At 39.4% G+C, this 17,090-nt stretch overlaps 1 protein-coding gene across 5 annotated transcripts in view; it reads left to right on the top strand.

The window, feature by feature from the left end:
* The window catches only part of LOC122538211 (telomerase-binding protein EST1A-like), a 161,742-nt gene that overhangs the window by 1,866 nt on the left and 142,786 nt on the right, over positions 1 to 17,090 (top strand). For 4 of the 5 annotated variants that reach the window (XR_006308806.1, XR_006308807.1, XM_043672091.1 and 1 more), the window contains 14 exons: positions 3 to 281; positions 357 to 604; positions 728 to 925; positions 999 to 1,131; positions 1,209 to 1,384; positions 1,481 to 1,693; positions 1,784 to 2,110; positions 2,208 to 2,384; positions 2,476 to 3,000; positions 3,091 to 3,169; positions 3,252 to 3,362; positions 3,445 to 3,456; positions 4,119 to 4,340; positions 4,490 to 4,551. Coding sequence is in view for 3 of the 5 variants with exons in the window: in XM_043672091.1 (XP_043528026.1) it covers positions 3 to 281; positions 357 to 604; positions 728 to 925; positions 999 to 1,131; positions 1,209 to 1,384; positions 1,481 to 1,693; positions 1,784 to 2,110; positions 2,208 to 2,384; positions 2,476 to 3,000; positions 3,091 to 3,169; positions 3,252 to 3,362; positions 3,445 to 3,456; positions 4,119 to 4,340; positions 4,490 to 4,551 (2,762 nt within the window). In the remaining 2 variants the exon portion in view is untranslated. The remainder of the gene's footprint in view (positions 1 to 2; positions 282 to 356; positions 605 to 727; positions 926 to 998; positions 1,132 to 1,208; positions 1,385 to 1,480; positions 1,694 to 1,783; positions 2,111 to 2,207; positions 2,385 to 2,475; positions 3,001 to 3,090; positions 3,170 to 3,251; positions 3,363 to 3,444; positions 3,457 to 4,118; positions 4,341 to 4,489; positions 4,552 to 17,090) is intronic. The other variant, XM_043672089.1, reaches the window with a different exon arrangement.

The raw sequence follows: 17,090 nt of genomic DNA, 5'->3' as shown, positions 1-17,090 counted from the left end.
AGGGTTCAGAACCTCTTTTTGTAACAACGAATCATTTAAATGATTTTAATCGTACTAGAGATACACGTAGCGTAGAACCTACAATACATTCAGAAAAATTTCAAGGCAAGCCACCATCAGGCAAATGGGGTGGTACAAAAGATAGTTTGCCGAAAAATATAAAAATAGAGCACCTACCACCTAGATTACAGAAAAAATATTTTTTGGATAATGGCCTTCCTTTACCACCAAGTTCATCACCTTCTGAAGATACATGGAATAGTAGTAATGTCTCATTCCAGGTAAAATTAATATTATAAAATTTAAATAAATTTTATTGAGTTTTCTTTAATTAAATGTAAATTATTTGTTTAAAGGCACCGTCAAATTATAATTTTCCACCTGCAATGCAACACTCACAAACGATGCAAAATTTACCTCCATCTGGTCCATTACCTCCACAAATTAATTGGTCTAATACAGCACCGCCACGAACTAGAGGTAGAGGTAGACTTAAACCAGAGGATTTAGAAAGTTCAACAAACATTTTTAGGTGTGTTACACCTGATCAGTATTCAGCTCCAAGTTCCAGATCTCATACGCCAAGCCAAGAATATATGCAAAGGTACATGTTTCTCAAGAATTTTAATTATAATAAATATATATTGTATTTTGTTATATTTTTAATATTGCCTTCATTAATACAAATAACAATAATAACTTAATATAACTTTTATATTAAAAATAGATCTTACGATCGTCGTGGCAGTAACAGTACTATGTATACTAGTATGGAAAGTTTAAGTCGAGTAGATAGTTCAATGATACCACCGCCATCATCAGCATCGCCTGTTACTTCAGTGTCCAATGTAAACAAACGTCAAACATCGCCTGAAAGCCATCGTCGAGGAATTTCTCCATCTGCAACTTCTCATCGCATTCAAACGTAATAATTATTTATAAATAATTATTTATTTTTTAAGTATCTTTATTAATTGTTTTTATGGTTCTTTTTAAAGGCAACGATCTAGCAATACGTCTGAACGTAACACAATACAAGAAAAGAAAAATGATCAACAAAATTCAAGCGTTAGTCCACCAAAATGTGAATCTGTCAACACTGCATTAAATACATCAGCGGAACATCCATTTGTAAGTATTTTATTTAAAATACATTTATATGTACTTATATGTCATATGTATACAATTTAAATTAAACATATACACAGGATTGGAGCGAAGAAGTTGAATTAAGCGAGAAACTAGAAGCTGAGCGTGCAAGTCGTAGTTCATCTGTACTGAGTTTACGTGAAAATGTTAATGTATCAGGAAATGAAACTACAAGTAGTCATAGTCGACGTAAAAAAAAAAAGCGTGAAAGGAAACATGCGGCAGATCGAGGGAGGTAAGAATTATTAAAATTTATATTTGAAGTATATTATTTATATATTTTATAATTTACCTGCGAGGAATAAAAATTAATTTTTTAATTTTTGTCAAGGAGTAATAGTAGAGATAAAGCTCGTGTTAATAGTCGTGATCGACAAAATAATCAACAAAATAGAGAAAATGACAACTATAATAATAATCAAAAGAACAGTAGGAGATATGATCACAGAAGACATCGTAATATCATACAGCGTAGCCGAGAATCTAGCAAAGATAGAAATTATCGTGGTGGTAATCGAAACTTTGATGATCTTCATCGACATAGGTATCTACAAATTGTTTTAAAATGCTTATATATTTTATATCGTCTAAGTTAGAAATTAAAATTATTATTTTATTGATACGTGATTTTCAGAGCGTCTGATCGATATTTAGATGAAAATTGGAGAACAGGTAGAAAAATGTCAGTTTGTGATTCTGACGATGGTCGACAAACACCTAGTGTTTCTTCACATTCTGTCTCATTGTCAAATGCTTTGACAACACATCCAACATCACCTAGTGGATATACTGGTTCTCAACCACCGGGTGTTTTAGTGTTACCTGATACTAGCCAATCTCCACCTAGCCATCAAATTTCAAGACAACAAGGAGTACAACAACAAAGAACGTTATTTGATCCCAATAACCCTAATAAACCAATAGTTATTACTTCGCCCAGTAGTAGAGCAGCGGTACAAAGGTACTAATATATAAAAAACATTAATATGTTTTGTTCTTCTTAATTTTTTTATTAAAGGCAATAAAATTAATCGATTTATTCATTTTATTATATTCAGAGAAAGTGAAACTATATCTCAAGGTTCAAGTATACCAGTGTTTCAATCCCATGGAGGTATCACCTCCACCCATCATAGTTTTCAGGGAACACACTTAGATGGTGTGTCACCACCATATATGACAAATGACCAATTTGGAAATATAAGACCTTCGTGGTACGATCCTTATTCTGATAGGTACGTAAACACCATACATACATTGAAAATTATGAGTAAAAATAAAGAACGTTGTAGTTATACTAATAATTTATAACTTTTCGTTTGACAGTTTCCGAGTAGCCAAAAATCCTTACTTACTTTTGGATATAGAACGTGCTGATTTAGAATTGCAATGGATATTAAGCTCTGGTGGTTTTACAACAAATTGGGAGAGAGTTTTGTACATACGACACTTTCTACAAGAAAGCTTAAAAACTTTGCTTGAGACTGATATTAAATTTTGTCAAGCTGAGAATGTTGAGCAACACTTTTGGAAAATACTTTTTCATAATATGATTGAAATGCTGCGAAAAGGCATGCCTAAAGAAAACTCTGAAGGCCGAGAACATTATAAAAAAATCATGTTAAAAATTATCGACGATGGTACTGTATATTTAGAGGGTTTGTTGACTGTTCTTGAAACCAAATACGAATTTAAATTGGAGACATTTCTTGCATCGCCGACTTTGCCTAAGGGCCTTGGGATCTTAGGCTTAGCCTTAGTAAGTGCGCAAAAAATATATCTATTTTTGGGTGACTTGGCGAGATATAGAGAACAGGCAAACGAAACAAGTAATTACGGAAAGTCTCGGCAGTAAGTAGGAAATAAATAAATAAATATTATTCTATTGTATATATTCTACAAAAATAACATAATTTTATGCAAAATTTAATTCTTTTTTAGATGGTATTTGAAAGCACAACAACTTAATCCAAAGAATGGAAGGCCTTATAACCAGCTTGCTGTACTGGCACATTATGCTGTACGTATTTTCACATTACGTACGACAAGTAAAAAAGAAAAATAATAAAATTGAACAACTTGAATATGAATTTTGATTACAGAGACGGAAATTAGATGCCGTGTATTATTATATGAGATCTCTTATGGCATCTAATCCTTTCATGTCTGCGAGAGAGAGTTTAATAGCACTTTTTGATGAAAACAGGAAAAAGGTAAGACGAATATTTAAATATTCTCTTATACGTTTGTATTAATACTAACGTTAATAATATTTTGATTTTGTTTTGCTGCCAGTATCTACATTATGTAAGTAAATTTCGATACTTGGTGTGATATCTCTAAGTACCGGTTATCTTAACTAAAGCTTGAAGTAGTTCTCTTTATCTTCGAGCCGTCTAATATACCTTTGTTTTATTTGCATTGAATAATTTTTTTCTTATAAATTTTCTTTACGCATCACATGCCTCTTCGCACGCTTATGATTATTAATTCAGTGTATCAAAATCAGTATTTCTCGCACAATCATAATAATTATTTAAAAAGCAAGTCATTCTATGCTTAAATAAAACTGAAAGCGTAATTAATGATTTGAAATGATAGAGTGTTTACAATAAGAAACATATTTGAACTTTTTTTTTTTTGAGTATGTTGCATTTCGCTGAATTATTTTTGATAAATCAAAGCACCATTTCTGTTAGTTACGAGCGCTGTTTTCGCACATGATACCAGCATGAGTATTTTTTAGATAGATGCAGCCGAAAGATACAAACATTTAATTAACAAGCCTTTTTATGCTTCACACATACGGTGCTTGTATCTTTCATTAGTATTTGAGAGAATTTAGATGTAATAGGATAGTTGATAGGATTTCCATGAAGACAATGAACCTTCATTTATGCTATGCACTACGCTGTCCTTAATTTTGTAACAAATTATGCATAGGATTCAATTGTAATGTTTTTTAACAGTATGAATCGACGGAACGGAAACGGAAAGAGGAAAGAGAATGGAAGGAACGGGCCAGGATGAAGGAGAAAGAAGGAGCAAACAGCATTGGCGGAGGATTGAGGAGGGAAATTTGGATTCATCCTGGTGGAAGACGGGTTCGTCGTACAACTGCAGCCACTGCCAATGAAGCGAGATTATCTCATAGTGATTTAGAAGAATTGGCACAATTAAGCAGCGTTGAGGTAAAAATGACACGAACCAAAAGTTACTTCTTTTTCAATCAACACATACTTTCCTCTTTCATGTTCTACATAGAACTACAAGATAAATCACGTTTCAGTAATATATTTTTGGATCTTTAAATAAACCATTGAATTTTTCTATGTTTCAGGTGAATAAACGGTTCGTCACCTCTTATCTTCACGTTCATGGGAAGCTGATCAACAAGATAGGGTGAGTGATTATATTGTTTATTACTTTGAACGTTTATTAATTTAAATTGCAAAAGTCAAGTTGTGTGTATTATTGGAAAGTAAAAGACGTGAAATGCGTTTGTCACATACAAGATAATTATAGTTGGAACGCAAATACATTTGAAAGAGAAGAGAGGAATTATTACTTTTTCATCTCTCTGTTCAAACTAATATAACTCGGAGAAACGACGTGTAACTTCTCAGTCGCATTTTTTTTTCTTCACCGCACTACGTTTAAATACACGGTGGAGAGTTAACTGCGGGTTTGCTGTGTTTGTTCAGCATATTTCCATGAAATGCTAGCCTGTTTTACCGCGTATTCTGCGTTTCGAACGTAAGAATATTAGACTCGTGCTCGGACTGTTTGATTATTTCGTCTCTGATTTTATTCTATGAAATTTGCGTGATTTTACGTGTTTGAATTCACGTGAGAAAACGTACGAACATCATGTGTTCTCGTTAGACCGTGATATTAACCCCGTGTATTGTCGTTCGTTATGCGAACAAAGTTTTAATGGCTCCCAGAAGAGCTATAACGGGAGGGGATTCCCGTTTCAAAGGGCTCGCTGTGTAGAACTTTGGTCAGCATACGATCCATTATTAATTGCACCGTAGAGGTTTCGATACTGTCGATAGGTCGCTATTAATTTAGGGAAGTTATAAAGTAGAATTACACGCTGACTGGATACTCTGCTCGTAACATGATTTCTTTATTAATTCGTTACACTTTGAGCTTTGAGACGTTATAAAGTTTGTGTTTTGAAAAAAGAATTTTCTTCCAAATTTTCTAAAATTAGTTTCTCAATGCGTTGATTACCACATGTCATTCCACAGAACGATGAATTACTTTTTTTCTTTTGAATCAGTTGAAGATCCTGGGCCTTCAGAAAATTAGTTTCGCATTCATCTTCAGCTGATTGAAAATTGTTTTTTGGAAAGTGCCTTTTCATCAATATAAATATTCCACGTTACAATGAAGTTGCAATGAATTTAAATGAAATTTACCGAGAGAAAAGAAAAATGACAAAGTAATTACTAAATCTTTCAGCAGCGTACGTAGAATAGCTTTTTCGATCACAAAACTATTTGACTAGGTACATAATCGTCTAACTTTATCGCATTTAGCTGTATTTAGCAACGTTAAGAAATCTTTGACCTTTGAAAGGTGTTCGTTCCTTTTATTATTTGCGATTTTATTTAGAAATTCCCCGATGCTTTTTCTTCTCCGTTTTATTAGTCATCGTCGTCGGCAAATAAGAAAAGGAGAAGCGCTCTGGATTCAGGTAACATTAACCATTGGTCAGTTATGCATAAAATTTACTCTGGCAGATGAAAAAGTAGCCTGTTTTACGGCAGTTAAGCTTAAATGAGCATCGTGCGAAGAAGCCGTGCTCTGAATTCATGGAATCGCATATTAGACGGCAGTCCCATCGGTATGTGTAATTGTCGGGCTGTAACATTCTGAAAACTGATAATGGTACGTCTTGAGGCTTAAGGTGCGCGTTAGTGGCAACATATGAGAAATTTCTCATGAAATATGTACATACGTGCGTACGGCGAAGCAGCGTGGCTTTGAAGCGAGATGCGAAACATTTGAAACGAAACGCGAAAAAAAGTCACCTCACGTTAAAATAGGTAGGCTCGAGTAAAACGTGTTCGAGTAAAATTAACCGCAAATACCAAGGTGTTGAGAGATGTAGTTACAAAGTTATTGGCTCGTCGGTGCGTGAAAAACCTGCACCGTTTCACAAGCTACACGTTTCGAATCGCAGATATAAATAGTTTACGTCGTTTTATTTTTTTTTTCTTACTACCGAGACGTCGGTAGACAAGTCGAAATTCAGAAAAATTGCTTTCACATTTTTCTGTTTTTCTTTTTTTTTCCTCGAACGGAGGAACAATCTTCGTCTTACAATTAATTCATCTTTCATTTCGTTATTCTCGCGAAAAATTAATAAAAATCTGGTCCGGTGTGTTCGTCAAGTTCTTGAGCCTTCCTCATGTCTTAAAATTCGCATTAATTATTTACGTGCTCGCAATTCGTAGTACCGGTTTGCCACGCGAAAAAGTTGCGCCTCTCTTCCCTCCCCCGTTTCGTTTACGTTTTCGTTTCATGGTAGCTACCGGCTAGCACGTCGCGTCCGCTCGAGAAATCGATCTCGCTTATGCAGGTTTGCGGCGTTGAGATCACCGATCGACGCTGTCGCCGATAAAGCAGCGAAACGCTTGGATACTGTTGAAAATAGTACGATATAGCTAGCGAAAGGAATGTAGGATTTAACTGATCTATCACGTATTACTATTATTATTATTTTTATACGCTAGAATGTGTCAAAACGGTACGATTCGTTAGATTTTATGGACAGAATCTTGTACACTCTGTTTTGCGATTTTGAAACGAATAATTGTCCCGAAGACTTTTGCATTTGTATTTATTCATATTTTTTAATAATCTTCGAAAGATTGGATGGCATCCATTAATAATAATTTCCACAAATGAAAGCAACAAATTGTCTCCGTGCTCCTAGCTGTGTACACTATTATTATATATTCTTATTATATATTAGTATATATTCTTTATACTTCGTCAAATTGTACTGTAATGTTATATTTTCTACGTTACGTATCTACGAAATTACAATCGGAAACTTTTATCTCTTCGAGTACGTTTACCTTTCACGCAAGATTTCTCAGCCACTCGAAATCGTCGAATTAACAGCTCTTAGAGCCTGAGAGTCTATCGCACTCTGTCTGCATTAACTTTGCACGATACGTAGTCGGTGATATTTTGTACGCGAATTGTGGATCAGGTTGCCAGCCTGTTGAACGATGCGTTCAGAACGACAAGCCAAAGATGAAGAGGGTGCACGCTCGACACACTTCACCGGTGGCCGAGTTGATGGCGCGGTTGACTGGCTGTCCGACTGCCCGACATTTGCATCTCGTAAAACGCCGCGTACCCTCATCTGCGAGTAGGTGATATCGCGTAACACACGGAAGCAATGAACGGTTCGTTGCTGCCGCCGGCAGTGACAGTGACCCAATCCTTCGTTTCGTTTATTTATTCCTTTTGATCAACGCATCGTGCACCCTATATTTATCTTTGCTCGATATTTGCTCTTGAAAGACCGAGAGATCGATCGAGCTTGCTTGCACTTTTTGCGCGAGCGAATTCATTTAGACCTGCGCTGTGTTCTGTATATGCTCTCTCTTTCTCGTGCTTTCTATCTTTTATTTATTTAGCATAGTATTTTAAACTTTATCCTCTGTGTTCACTGGTATTAGTTCACTGATAAATCATTACGCAAGATGGCCTCGGTTATGCAAACCGATCAAAAAAAAAAAAAAAAAGAAACAGTGCGTCGCCGGGTTGGCCGGCGTACCGTTAGAGAGGAAATCGAAGGAAAAAGAGGGTATCTCGTCAGAAGATCTCGTCGTGTAATGGAGAGCGAAGGCGATACCAGCTTATTAAACGTAATATTCCGAGCCATCGCGTTGCCTCTCGCATGAGTGATATTACGAGCTTCGTAAGAGTCGCCGTTGCACGTAATAAAAAGAGCGAGGTAGCTTGGAAAATATCGGCCCAATAATTTTCAGCCAGCGTGCGCCGATAGCTGAATTCCAACCACCGGAGAGTTGTTCGTAGACGAAAAGGTGATATGACAAAGCTGCGGAAAAAACTCCGCGAACGAATGGAAAGGAAATTTGACGTAACGATAAGCAGTACGGTACAATCTAACGCCAATAGAATTACACGGTCTTTCGAATTCAGTCAGTTTCTCGGCGCGCTTTTTGCTGAAAAGTTTCTCCCCGTTCCCACGTGTACGTGTGTGAGAAACGAGTCTTTATGCACGAGCGGTAGCCACCGATGCGCTTACGATTAGCAATCCATTGCGCGCATAATCGTAATGAAATGTATCCTTTCGATTCTTTCTACCTTTTTCTCGGCCCCGTCCCTCCCCCTCAGCACGATCCTCTTCCCATCGGTGCGAAGAGTTACTCCACTCGATCGAATGGGATGTACGGTCTCGTCTCGTCCATTCGCGCGGAGGCTTTACTCTCTCTTTCTCTCTCTCTCTCTGTTTCTCTTTGGATCGCTGAGACCCTGTCGAGACTCACCGCGTGCCGTGTGCGGTGGCCACGTACCCCGGCACGTAACTTCGTGTTTTCTTGCACGGCGGTAAAAATGTTAATTGACAATTGCGTGGCGCCACTGGCCTACCGTCCCTATCTCTCTCCCAGGCTGTTGCACCTCGTGGTGGCACCCACCGCCCGTTTCCCTACGTACGTACGTACGTGTCTCGCGTACATCCTCGTTCAAAATCGATCTGGTCACGGTCGGGGCGCGCAGGACACTGCGTTTATGGGAAACATTGAATTTATGGGAAATTTCGAGCTTGCTAAAAGTGACAATTTTCAGTTTACTCTCTCTCTCTCGGTAAAAAGTTGGTGACCATTTCGTATCGAAATAAAGGCTCTCTACCCTGCTTTTACTTACTAACAAGTAAATAACAAGTGTAATAGTAATAATATCTTGTATAGTAATAATAAGTGTAACAGTAACATGTCTCGTTGTGTAAAAATAGGTATGACACTTGCTTCTTAGTTCGATCGGAAATTACGGAAAGTGGACTTCGTCCGATCTGGCATCATTTCAACTTTCTGTTCTACAAACGTGTAAAAATAATTTCGATCGGCAGTCTACCGATAACCGAAAGTATTGCAGGCGTCCCGGCGCTTTTGAACGGACGTGTACTTAACCTAGGTGCGTACTTACACACGTAGACACGCCGTGCATCCGTGTGTATCCGGTGTTTCGTAGTCGTAACGACCTTGCGGGTGCCTTGCCGATCGTTTAATTGTAGCGATGGCAGGACGTGAGTGGCACGTCATACGCGATAGTCGTAAAATCGCTGTCGATATTCAGCGGTGGATCCGCTGCTGGCGCGATTTATGTCGTCCCCCGTGGCAAAAAGGTGTTCCCTTATAGTTCGCGCGAGGGATTTATTCGCGCCGGACAGCGAAGTTTCTTCGTAGAATTTATCGGCGGTCGTTTTGCTTCAGTTGGACCACGCGTACCGCGTCCAGCCTTTCTGGAAAACTATGCGCACGCTTTTTTGATTCGTGATTCGTTGTGTCGAGGTGTGATCACAGGGCGCTTCTTTCTGATCGTCTCCTCTTTTTTCTTTTCTCTTCTTTTTTCTTTTTTTTTTTTTTTCGACGGATAGACATTTTTTGCGAGATGTTCTTAGAGGGATGATTGACGGAGCGTTTTTTATTTTAATTGGTTCGACGTATCCGAGGTTCGTTTACACGGCTGCGGTCTCCTTCTAATGGAGGATCTGCGGTCGAGTTCTTGTACGCAATTTCGTTGCGAAATTTTACTGCCAATCACGAGGTTCGTTCATTTTATCACAGTGCCCAGTTTCGAAGGATAAATTGATCTCGTTGGATCTCGTTGAAAGTGGTCGAATAGGACAAACATGTACAGGCGTTTATCACGACGAGGGAAAGGCACGATCGATTCTGAAATTCACGAATTTCACGGGTTTCCTCAATTTTTCAAAATTTTGTCGCGACGTCTAAATCCACTTGTTCACTTTGTAAAATGCAGTGGAGACTTTTCGTCGTGAGACTAAGTCATGGAGACACAATTAAAAAAAAAAAAAACAAAAAAAAGAAAAAAAAATTGCCTCTTTTCTGCATCGTTCTTTTTTCATACTGTTATCGCGAAAGAAGGAACCGACGAAACGATCCTCGGCTGTGTAACGTCCCCACGTCTCGTTAGCAACTCCCGATGTCGATTCACCGCGATCGGTCGGGGGCGTGTGCCGGTAGTTTTCAATTTGATCGCGCACGATTCCCATCGTGCATAATTGGTTCGACGGTTCGATCAGGAAGCGAAATGGGGAAGAGATCGATGGATGGGTGGAGCGACGGGATAAGAGGGAACGTGTATGCAGGGTGGAACGACGACAGTTCCACGTAGGCACCGTGGAATATACTTGCGATCTATAATTGGAATTGCCTGGCGAACCGGTGCCATTGCTGGTGGTTGTTACCGCGCGATACGTGCGTGGCATAGATACATATACGCGCGTGTATATGTCTCTCTCTTTCTCTCTCTCTCTCTCTCTCTCTCTCTCCTTGCTTCCTCTCCTTGTGCTAGTGGAACACAGGGAAAAGGGAAAAAGACTGGAGGGCTGTCTTACAGTGTGTTGCTATGTTACGTGGTTACGCTGCCTAGCGGCGTAATGGATTTCGCTCATTACCGGCCCGAGCATCGTTCTGCGCATCACCTGCGAGTTATATTACCCTCAAGGACGGCTTCCATGCACCGCGTGCGCGCGCGCGCGCGCGTGCCCTTTCTCCGACTGTTTCCTCCCCGCAACGCTCGTCATATCTCGCGATGCGTCTCTATCCGCCGCTCTCTCTAGCTCCAGTACGTTGAACTTTTAAGCAACATTAAGAGCTACAAGTGACGAAAAATGTGCGGAATACCTGAACGTATTCACCGTATTCGTCGTAATTGCCGAGACACTGTCGACAGAAAGATCTTTGTTAGAAATTGTCGAACGTACGATTTCCTCACGGGTCTAACAGATTCCCAACGATCACATCCTGAGAGTAGTTTGTCCTTACGCTCACTCGCGTATAACACACACACGTTGCTCTCGCGATTGAGCGTTATCGATCGAAATCATTCTCCGACGACTTGTTCCCCATTTGTTAATCCCGGTAACTCCACTGCGCGTAAAGACGCGATAATTAAACCTATAAATCGGTATCGCGACGGAGGAGAGCAGGTGGAGGAGGCGAAGGGTGGAGAAGGGTGTCGGCCATTTCATAACACTTGCAAAGCAAGCACGGAGGCAGTGGCCTCTTTTATTTCAAGGGGCACGGGGCAACGATTGAAGGAGAAATAAAGGGAGAGAGAGAGAGATAAAGAGAGACAGGCGAGCAGGAGGCACCGTGTGTGGACCCGGCAAGGGATCAGGACAGAAGGGGCAGGGAGAAAGAAGGAAGGAGGCAGAACAACGTCACGTATACAGATGCAGAAAGTTAAGTAGTAGGATACTGCTGTGAGGCCTCGGCTGCCTCAACACACATGGATCCGCTGATGGTCGTTTACCCGTGGCCCTCGAGTGACGACCCCGCCCGCTTCAAGGACACTCTTGGTCACCGCAGCCTCAGACCAAGAACCCGACCATCTTCGACCGACGACCGGGTACACGTATGCATCGTGCCATGACTATCTGGATTCCTGTTGGCTGTCGATAGCCCCTCGACACAGCCGTTTACTCTACGCCCGGCTGATGAACCTGTGACGAATCGTAGCCACTCCTGATCTCGATTCGCTTGATCTCTTTCTTCCTTTTTCCTTTCTCTGTTTTTTTTTCTCTCCTCCAATTTTTCGTGTTTTTCTAAACTTGGACGAACGAGAGGAGGTTAGATCAGGTTTCCGATTGATTTTGTCTTTTTTTTTTTTTTGGCGTGGTCAGAGAGATGGCCCGTTTAGACGGTGGAATTGTTCACCAATCTCTCGAGTCTTGGAAGTTCTCGATTAATTTTAACGCACTGTGGACGGGAGATGCGAACTCAGTTTTCGACTGCGCACGAGGTTACGCTTTTTTGCGTTGTAGGGAACACGATCCAGGTTATATATAATTTTCATTATATAATATTACATATAATATATAATTATAATGTTATATAATTTTTCAAAAAGTAGGGAAACTGTTTCCTAACATAATACCACACCAAGAAACGTTACTAAAGGTATTTCCATTTTATTTAATGAAATACCTCTAAAATGAAAAATAATCAATGATTTTAATTATTAATAAAATAATACACTTGTTAAATGCTATGCACATTCTCTTTCAATCATATATCAAATAATTCAAAAAATACGAGAAAACCGTCCTCAGTGTGTTAATATAAACATAAAATAAATAATAGTTGAAATCTAAAATACATAATAAACAGATTCTCAAATATTACTATAAAAAATATACAGTAATATTCAAGAATATTTCATCGACGTGAATTAATAAAGTGCACATGCGCATTAGTACAAAAGTTTCTCTGTTGCTCCAAAAGTGTGCAGGTTGGGCGCGCCGAGTGCGGTACGCAATGTGTTAAGTCTTGCACAGGTCTTTTATTTCCTCGATGTCTCGAAGAAAGTCGAACAAGAGGCAGTCTCTAAGTATCTCTGATTTATCGCACGGCCAGTGCAACACGGGTAATTCTGATAAATTCCCGAATCCTAATCTGTCGGGAGGATTAACGGCGGCAGTAGGATACTTTCCTCGGCAGCTTTTTATTCAAAGTGAGGAGGCCCTAGGATCCCGACAGCACCGTCATCTGCTTATTTCGCTGAAAGAGTCCCTTTCCATTCTCACCTCGACTCCCGTTCCCTTCCATAATGGATGTCGATCTTGCTCGCCCTCTTAAAACTGAACATTTGTCCCGTCTCGATTGAACAGCTCGCTTCTTCATTCAGCAGCCCCCTTAATCCGATTCCCTCCCGGTTATTTTCGGCTCCAGATATATAAAATCCTCTTGCAAAATCTCCGCCGTTTCTCTCGTTCTCTCGCAATTGTTATTCATCTTCCGTCACGCGAGCAATCTGCGAACAAGTTCTTCCATTCCAGAGAATTTCTCTTGCAACGAAAACTCTTTTTCGAACTATCCTGCGAGTTTCGTTGAGATAGCGTCGCAACTTTCGACTTCACAGTTACCGATATGTCGATAGTTTACTTCAAAAGAGTTACGAAACGCATTCGTTGTAACTCTTGAAATCGTCGCCAATAATTTACAGGTTGATGTTTGTTGATTTTATATAAATTTGCATAAAGTTTTGTAGAAAGAATCCGGCCCACAGAGGAGGAACTGTTCTTCGGTAGTAGTAACGTCTGCTCGTAACAGTGATTTATAGCGGTCAATAAAGAGATCATCTGTAATACCGTCAGCTACTTATTAAGCCCTGGCAACGTCTGTTTGCTGCCCCAGCGTCTGTTTGCTCGTTCGATCCTCCCCTTGTTCGGCTGTCGGCTTGTTCATCCTCGATGGGATTTCCAGTCGGCTCGATTTCGCGCAGTATCCGTTTTCTGGCGCACGCACGCCACTCTGGGAATCGACTGGCAATCGTTGATTAGAGCCCCGTTGGAGCTCCTCGATCGTTGCTCCGTCGTAACACCTTTTCCCGGTTGCATCCGTTTTCACCCCGTAATCTCTCGATTTCTAGGTAAAATTGCACGGTCGCGGGCGCGCTTCCTCCCTGTTGCGTGCTGTGATCGCTGTCGGCCGATCGTTTCTCGCGATCATGCTTAGAACGTTAGGGCGTTCTGACGTTCGCAACGAGAAAAAAACACGATGGACGCCGATCCTCGTTGATTTTGCGTTACCTGATGGCTGTCGAATGGAGGAAGTGTTTCAACGACGTTGTAACGACCAATTATTTTTGACGCCACGACGTTAACGCTGTATAGATAGGCTTGGCCGTATTTCGCATAATTTCGCGATATTTCGCGCGAGTGGCCGGTTACTTTTTTGTGAAAGTAGCGAGACTGAGGATAGACATTCAAGCAACTTTATTTGCATTATTATACGAGGAGGTTTTAGAGATTCGTAATGTTGAAAAAGTTAAAAATAATATTTTTTAAATATACACACGTGTATTTAGTAATTTTCCTTCGCGTAGTAAGATCTCGGAAACGTTTCTCCTAGTGAAGTAACGCTGAAATTTCCGCCGGGTAAAATAAATTTCCGGTAAGTGAAATAAAGTAGCGAGATATACTGTATTTGCGCATTAGAAAAGATACCCGGGCTGGTCGTAAACAAATATACCAAACGCGTTTCTTGCAAAATGTTGCAATAAACATCCCCTTTTTACGGTGCCGAACAAGTTTATGAAAGCTGAAGTTTCTGGCAATTTATAGTTAATGCATTTCATATACATTAGATTAAAATGAAAAAAAATGTAAAAATTTTGCTGTTTTATGAATGAAAAAAAATCTTCGTTGGAATTTTCAATATCGTGTTTTAAACGGACGTTAGAATTAGAATCGCAAATGACGTGTCAAAATAATGGCTGATAACCATCATTTTATAAGTGAAGCACCATCGTGGTGCCGGCTTGGCATAGTGTTAATATGAAATAGTTAAAACAATCTGGCTATATTTCTGAGCGCGTTTTTGACCACTTGCGCCTGTGGCAAACTGATTGCGGACCGTAACGAGTGACCAAATATATACCGTATACAACAATTCGTCGCTTTCTTTTCGAACTCGTCGGTATGATATCACTGGAATAGAAATTATTGACAAGTAGTTTAACAAATTTGTTATTTGTTTTGCCTGGGTTATACTTAAATATACTTAGAACTGAGAGAATATTGCAACTCCAGCGCAAGAGGGATTGAGCGCTGGCTGAGAAAGATAACTCGATGGAAATTCGAGCAGAAATAGCGACGAATTAATGAACGTGCTAAAAATCACTAGAGACAGCGACGAATTAATGAACGTTCTTATACTTCGAGCGTTATAGAATCGTAGATAACCTGCCGCGAGGATGTGCCCGCGAGGTGTAACAGCGCATGCACGACGTATCAATCACATAATAACTTTGATATTGACGCCGTTGGCGATGGTTTAAGATGTAACGAGCCTTTAAGATTGACACCTTATTACAGACCGCCTGGATCTTTTCACGTCGAGATTGATTTAGACGTAATGCGTGTCATTCGAGACCCTCTTCTCTGTTATTTCGCCCACTTCGATTGAAATTGACGTTGCAATAGCCGTGCTGTTGGATCAGATCGATCCACTTCCGAGTATTTACAGATCTGGCATTTTAGTATCATTTAGTATTATTACGCCGGGAATTTATGCTTGATCTGTATAGCAGAAGAATTGCTCGATTTACTCTTCAATTCTGCTCAAATTGGAATCGTATCGAAGGAGAGGATTGAACATAAATTTCTCGATAAAATAATCTTCGTAAGAATATCAGTAGTTACAATCATCTGACGTTTAAACAGTCGCACAGATAAGTAATATCACGTAAAATATCATAAAGTATTACAAAATGAAGAAGCAATTGTCCCTTAACGTGTTTGTGTGCACACACGTGTGTGTATGTGCATACGTTGCTAGCTCGTCCAACTCGAGAGAAACGTGTAAAACGGAAAGTACAGTGAACCGTGCACGTACATAATCAACGTACTGTGAACGTGTTAATGATAATTACGATTATGAAAAGTTATCAGGCTAGATGATCTCTTGCTCTCGGCGCGAGATACCTTGCGTGATACGTTTTATGGTTGGTGACCAAGTTCATTTAGATTTTACAATCGAGATAGTAATCCGGTCGCGTTGTATTTCTATCGTTGCTGCCCTGATATCGATGGCCGATTAATCTTCGCCCCTAATTCCCATTGGGCGTGTGGAACGTGACACTGGAATTGGACAAAGTGAGGATAATTTGTTCGCTGGGATGAACGCCCTAGAGCCCAGATTAAATTCCTTTTTTCCTTTTTTTTTTCTTTTTCTGTTTTATGAACGACTATCATTGGTAAATGGTCGGTGAATTACGCGTACATACGCGGTAGTTTTTTTTTTTGATTTATCGATTTGATTACATGGAGGGTGGGATTCGAGGAGACTCGAACGTGTTCGTTCGTGATGAATTATCATTCGAATTGCAGGTTCCGATGAGTCGTTAAGTAGCAGTCTGCTTTATTGGCTGTGAGATCGCATCGCGTTTGAAATGGTAATGGAGGAGGGATTAGTTAAGTGGTTCTCTCGCGTTATGAACTTTGTTTTTCGTTTGATTTTTACGCTCGGCGCGACCTTGTGAATCACACATTTTACCACGTGTTATTTCACGCAGATAAATGTTAATTACAGAGTTACAGAAGAGTACGGAAGAGTTGGCGGTCGATTTTAAACGTCACATTGTTTGAAGGCTTTTTGTGTAGAAATGGATTTATCTAGATGGTTCTTTGAAAGCATGTAAGAGAGAAAAGGTATTCAAACACTTTCCTCTTTTTTCATAGGATTTAATTTAATTAGTAAATTGCAAATAAAAAAATCTTGAAGCTGCTCTTTGCTATACGTGTAATAAAGTATTATTACACCATGAAATTAATATGAAGCAACGAAATTGATTCTCTGGATATAATTAGTTACCCGAGAAGGTATTTCCCTCTATAAGATTATTTGATTCTAAACTACGCTTAGCTGAAGGCTTTCCTATCTTCGTAATTGAAGCGGATGCATCAACGAAACGTATATTTAATTATAATATATCGTTACTAAGCTTCCTTCATAGATGATGATTCTATAAGAAGTAAATGCTACGTCTAATTAATTTGCACACTTTGATAAAATTTCGCGTACTGTTAGCGTTAGAGATTAATCAAACTATCAATAACAGATTGATAGTTTGAAAATATCTATATTTAAAAGATATATTGTACCAATGACAATGAAAAATTTCAGTTGACATAATTT

This window comes from Frieseomelitta varia, unplaced genomic scaffold (genome assembly GCF_011392965.1).
Source record: "Frieseomelitta varia isolate USP_RPSP 00005682 unplaced genomic scaffold, Fvar_1.2 scaffold_976, whole genome shotgun sequence".
Lineage (NCBI taxonomy): Eukaryota > Metazoa > Arthropoda > Insecta > Hymenoptera > Apidae > Frieseomelitta > Frieseomelitta varia.
The sequence above is the reverse complement of the archived record's forward strand: the minus strand, read 5'-3'. Positions and strand labels throughout refer to the sequence as shown.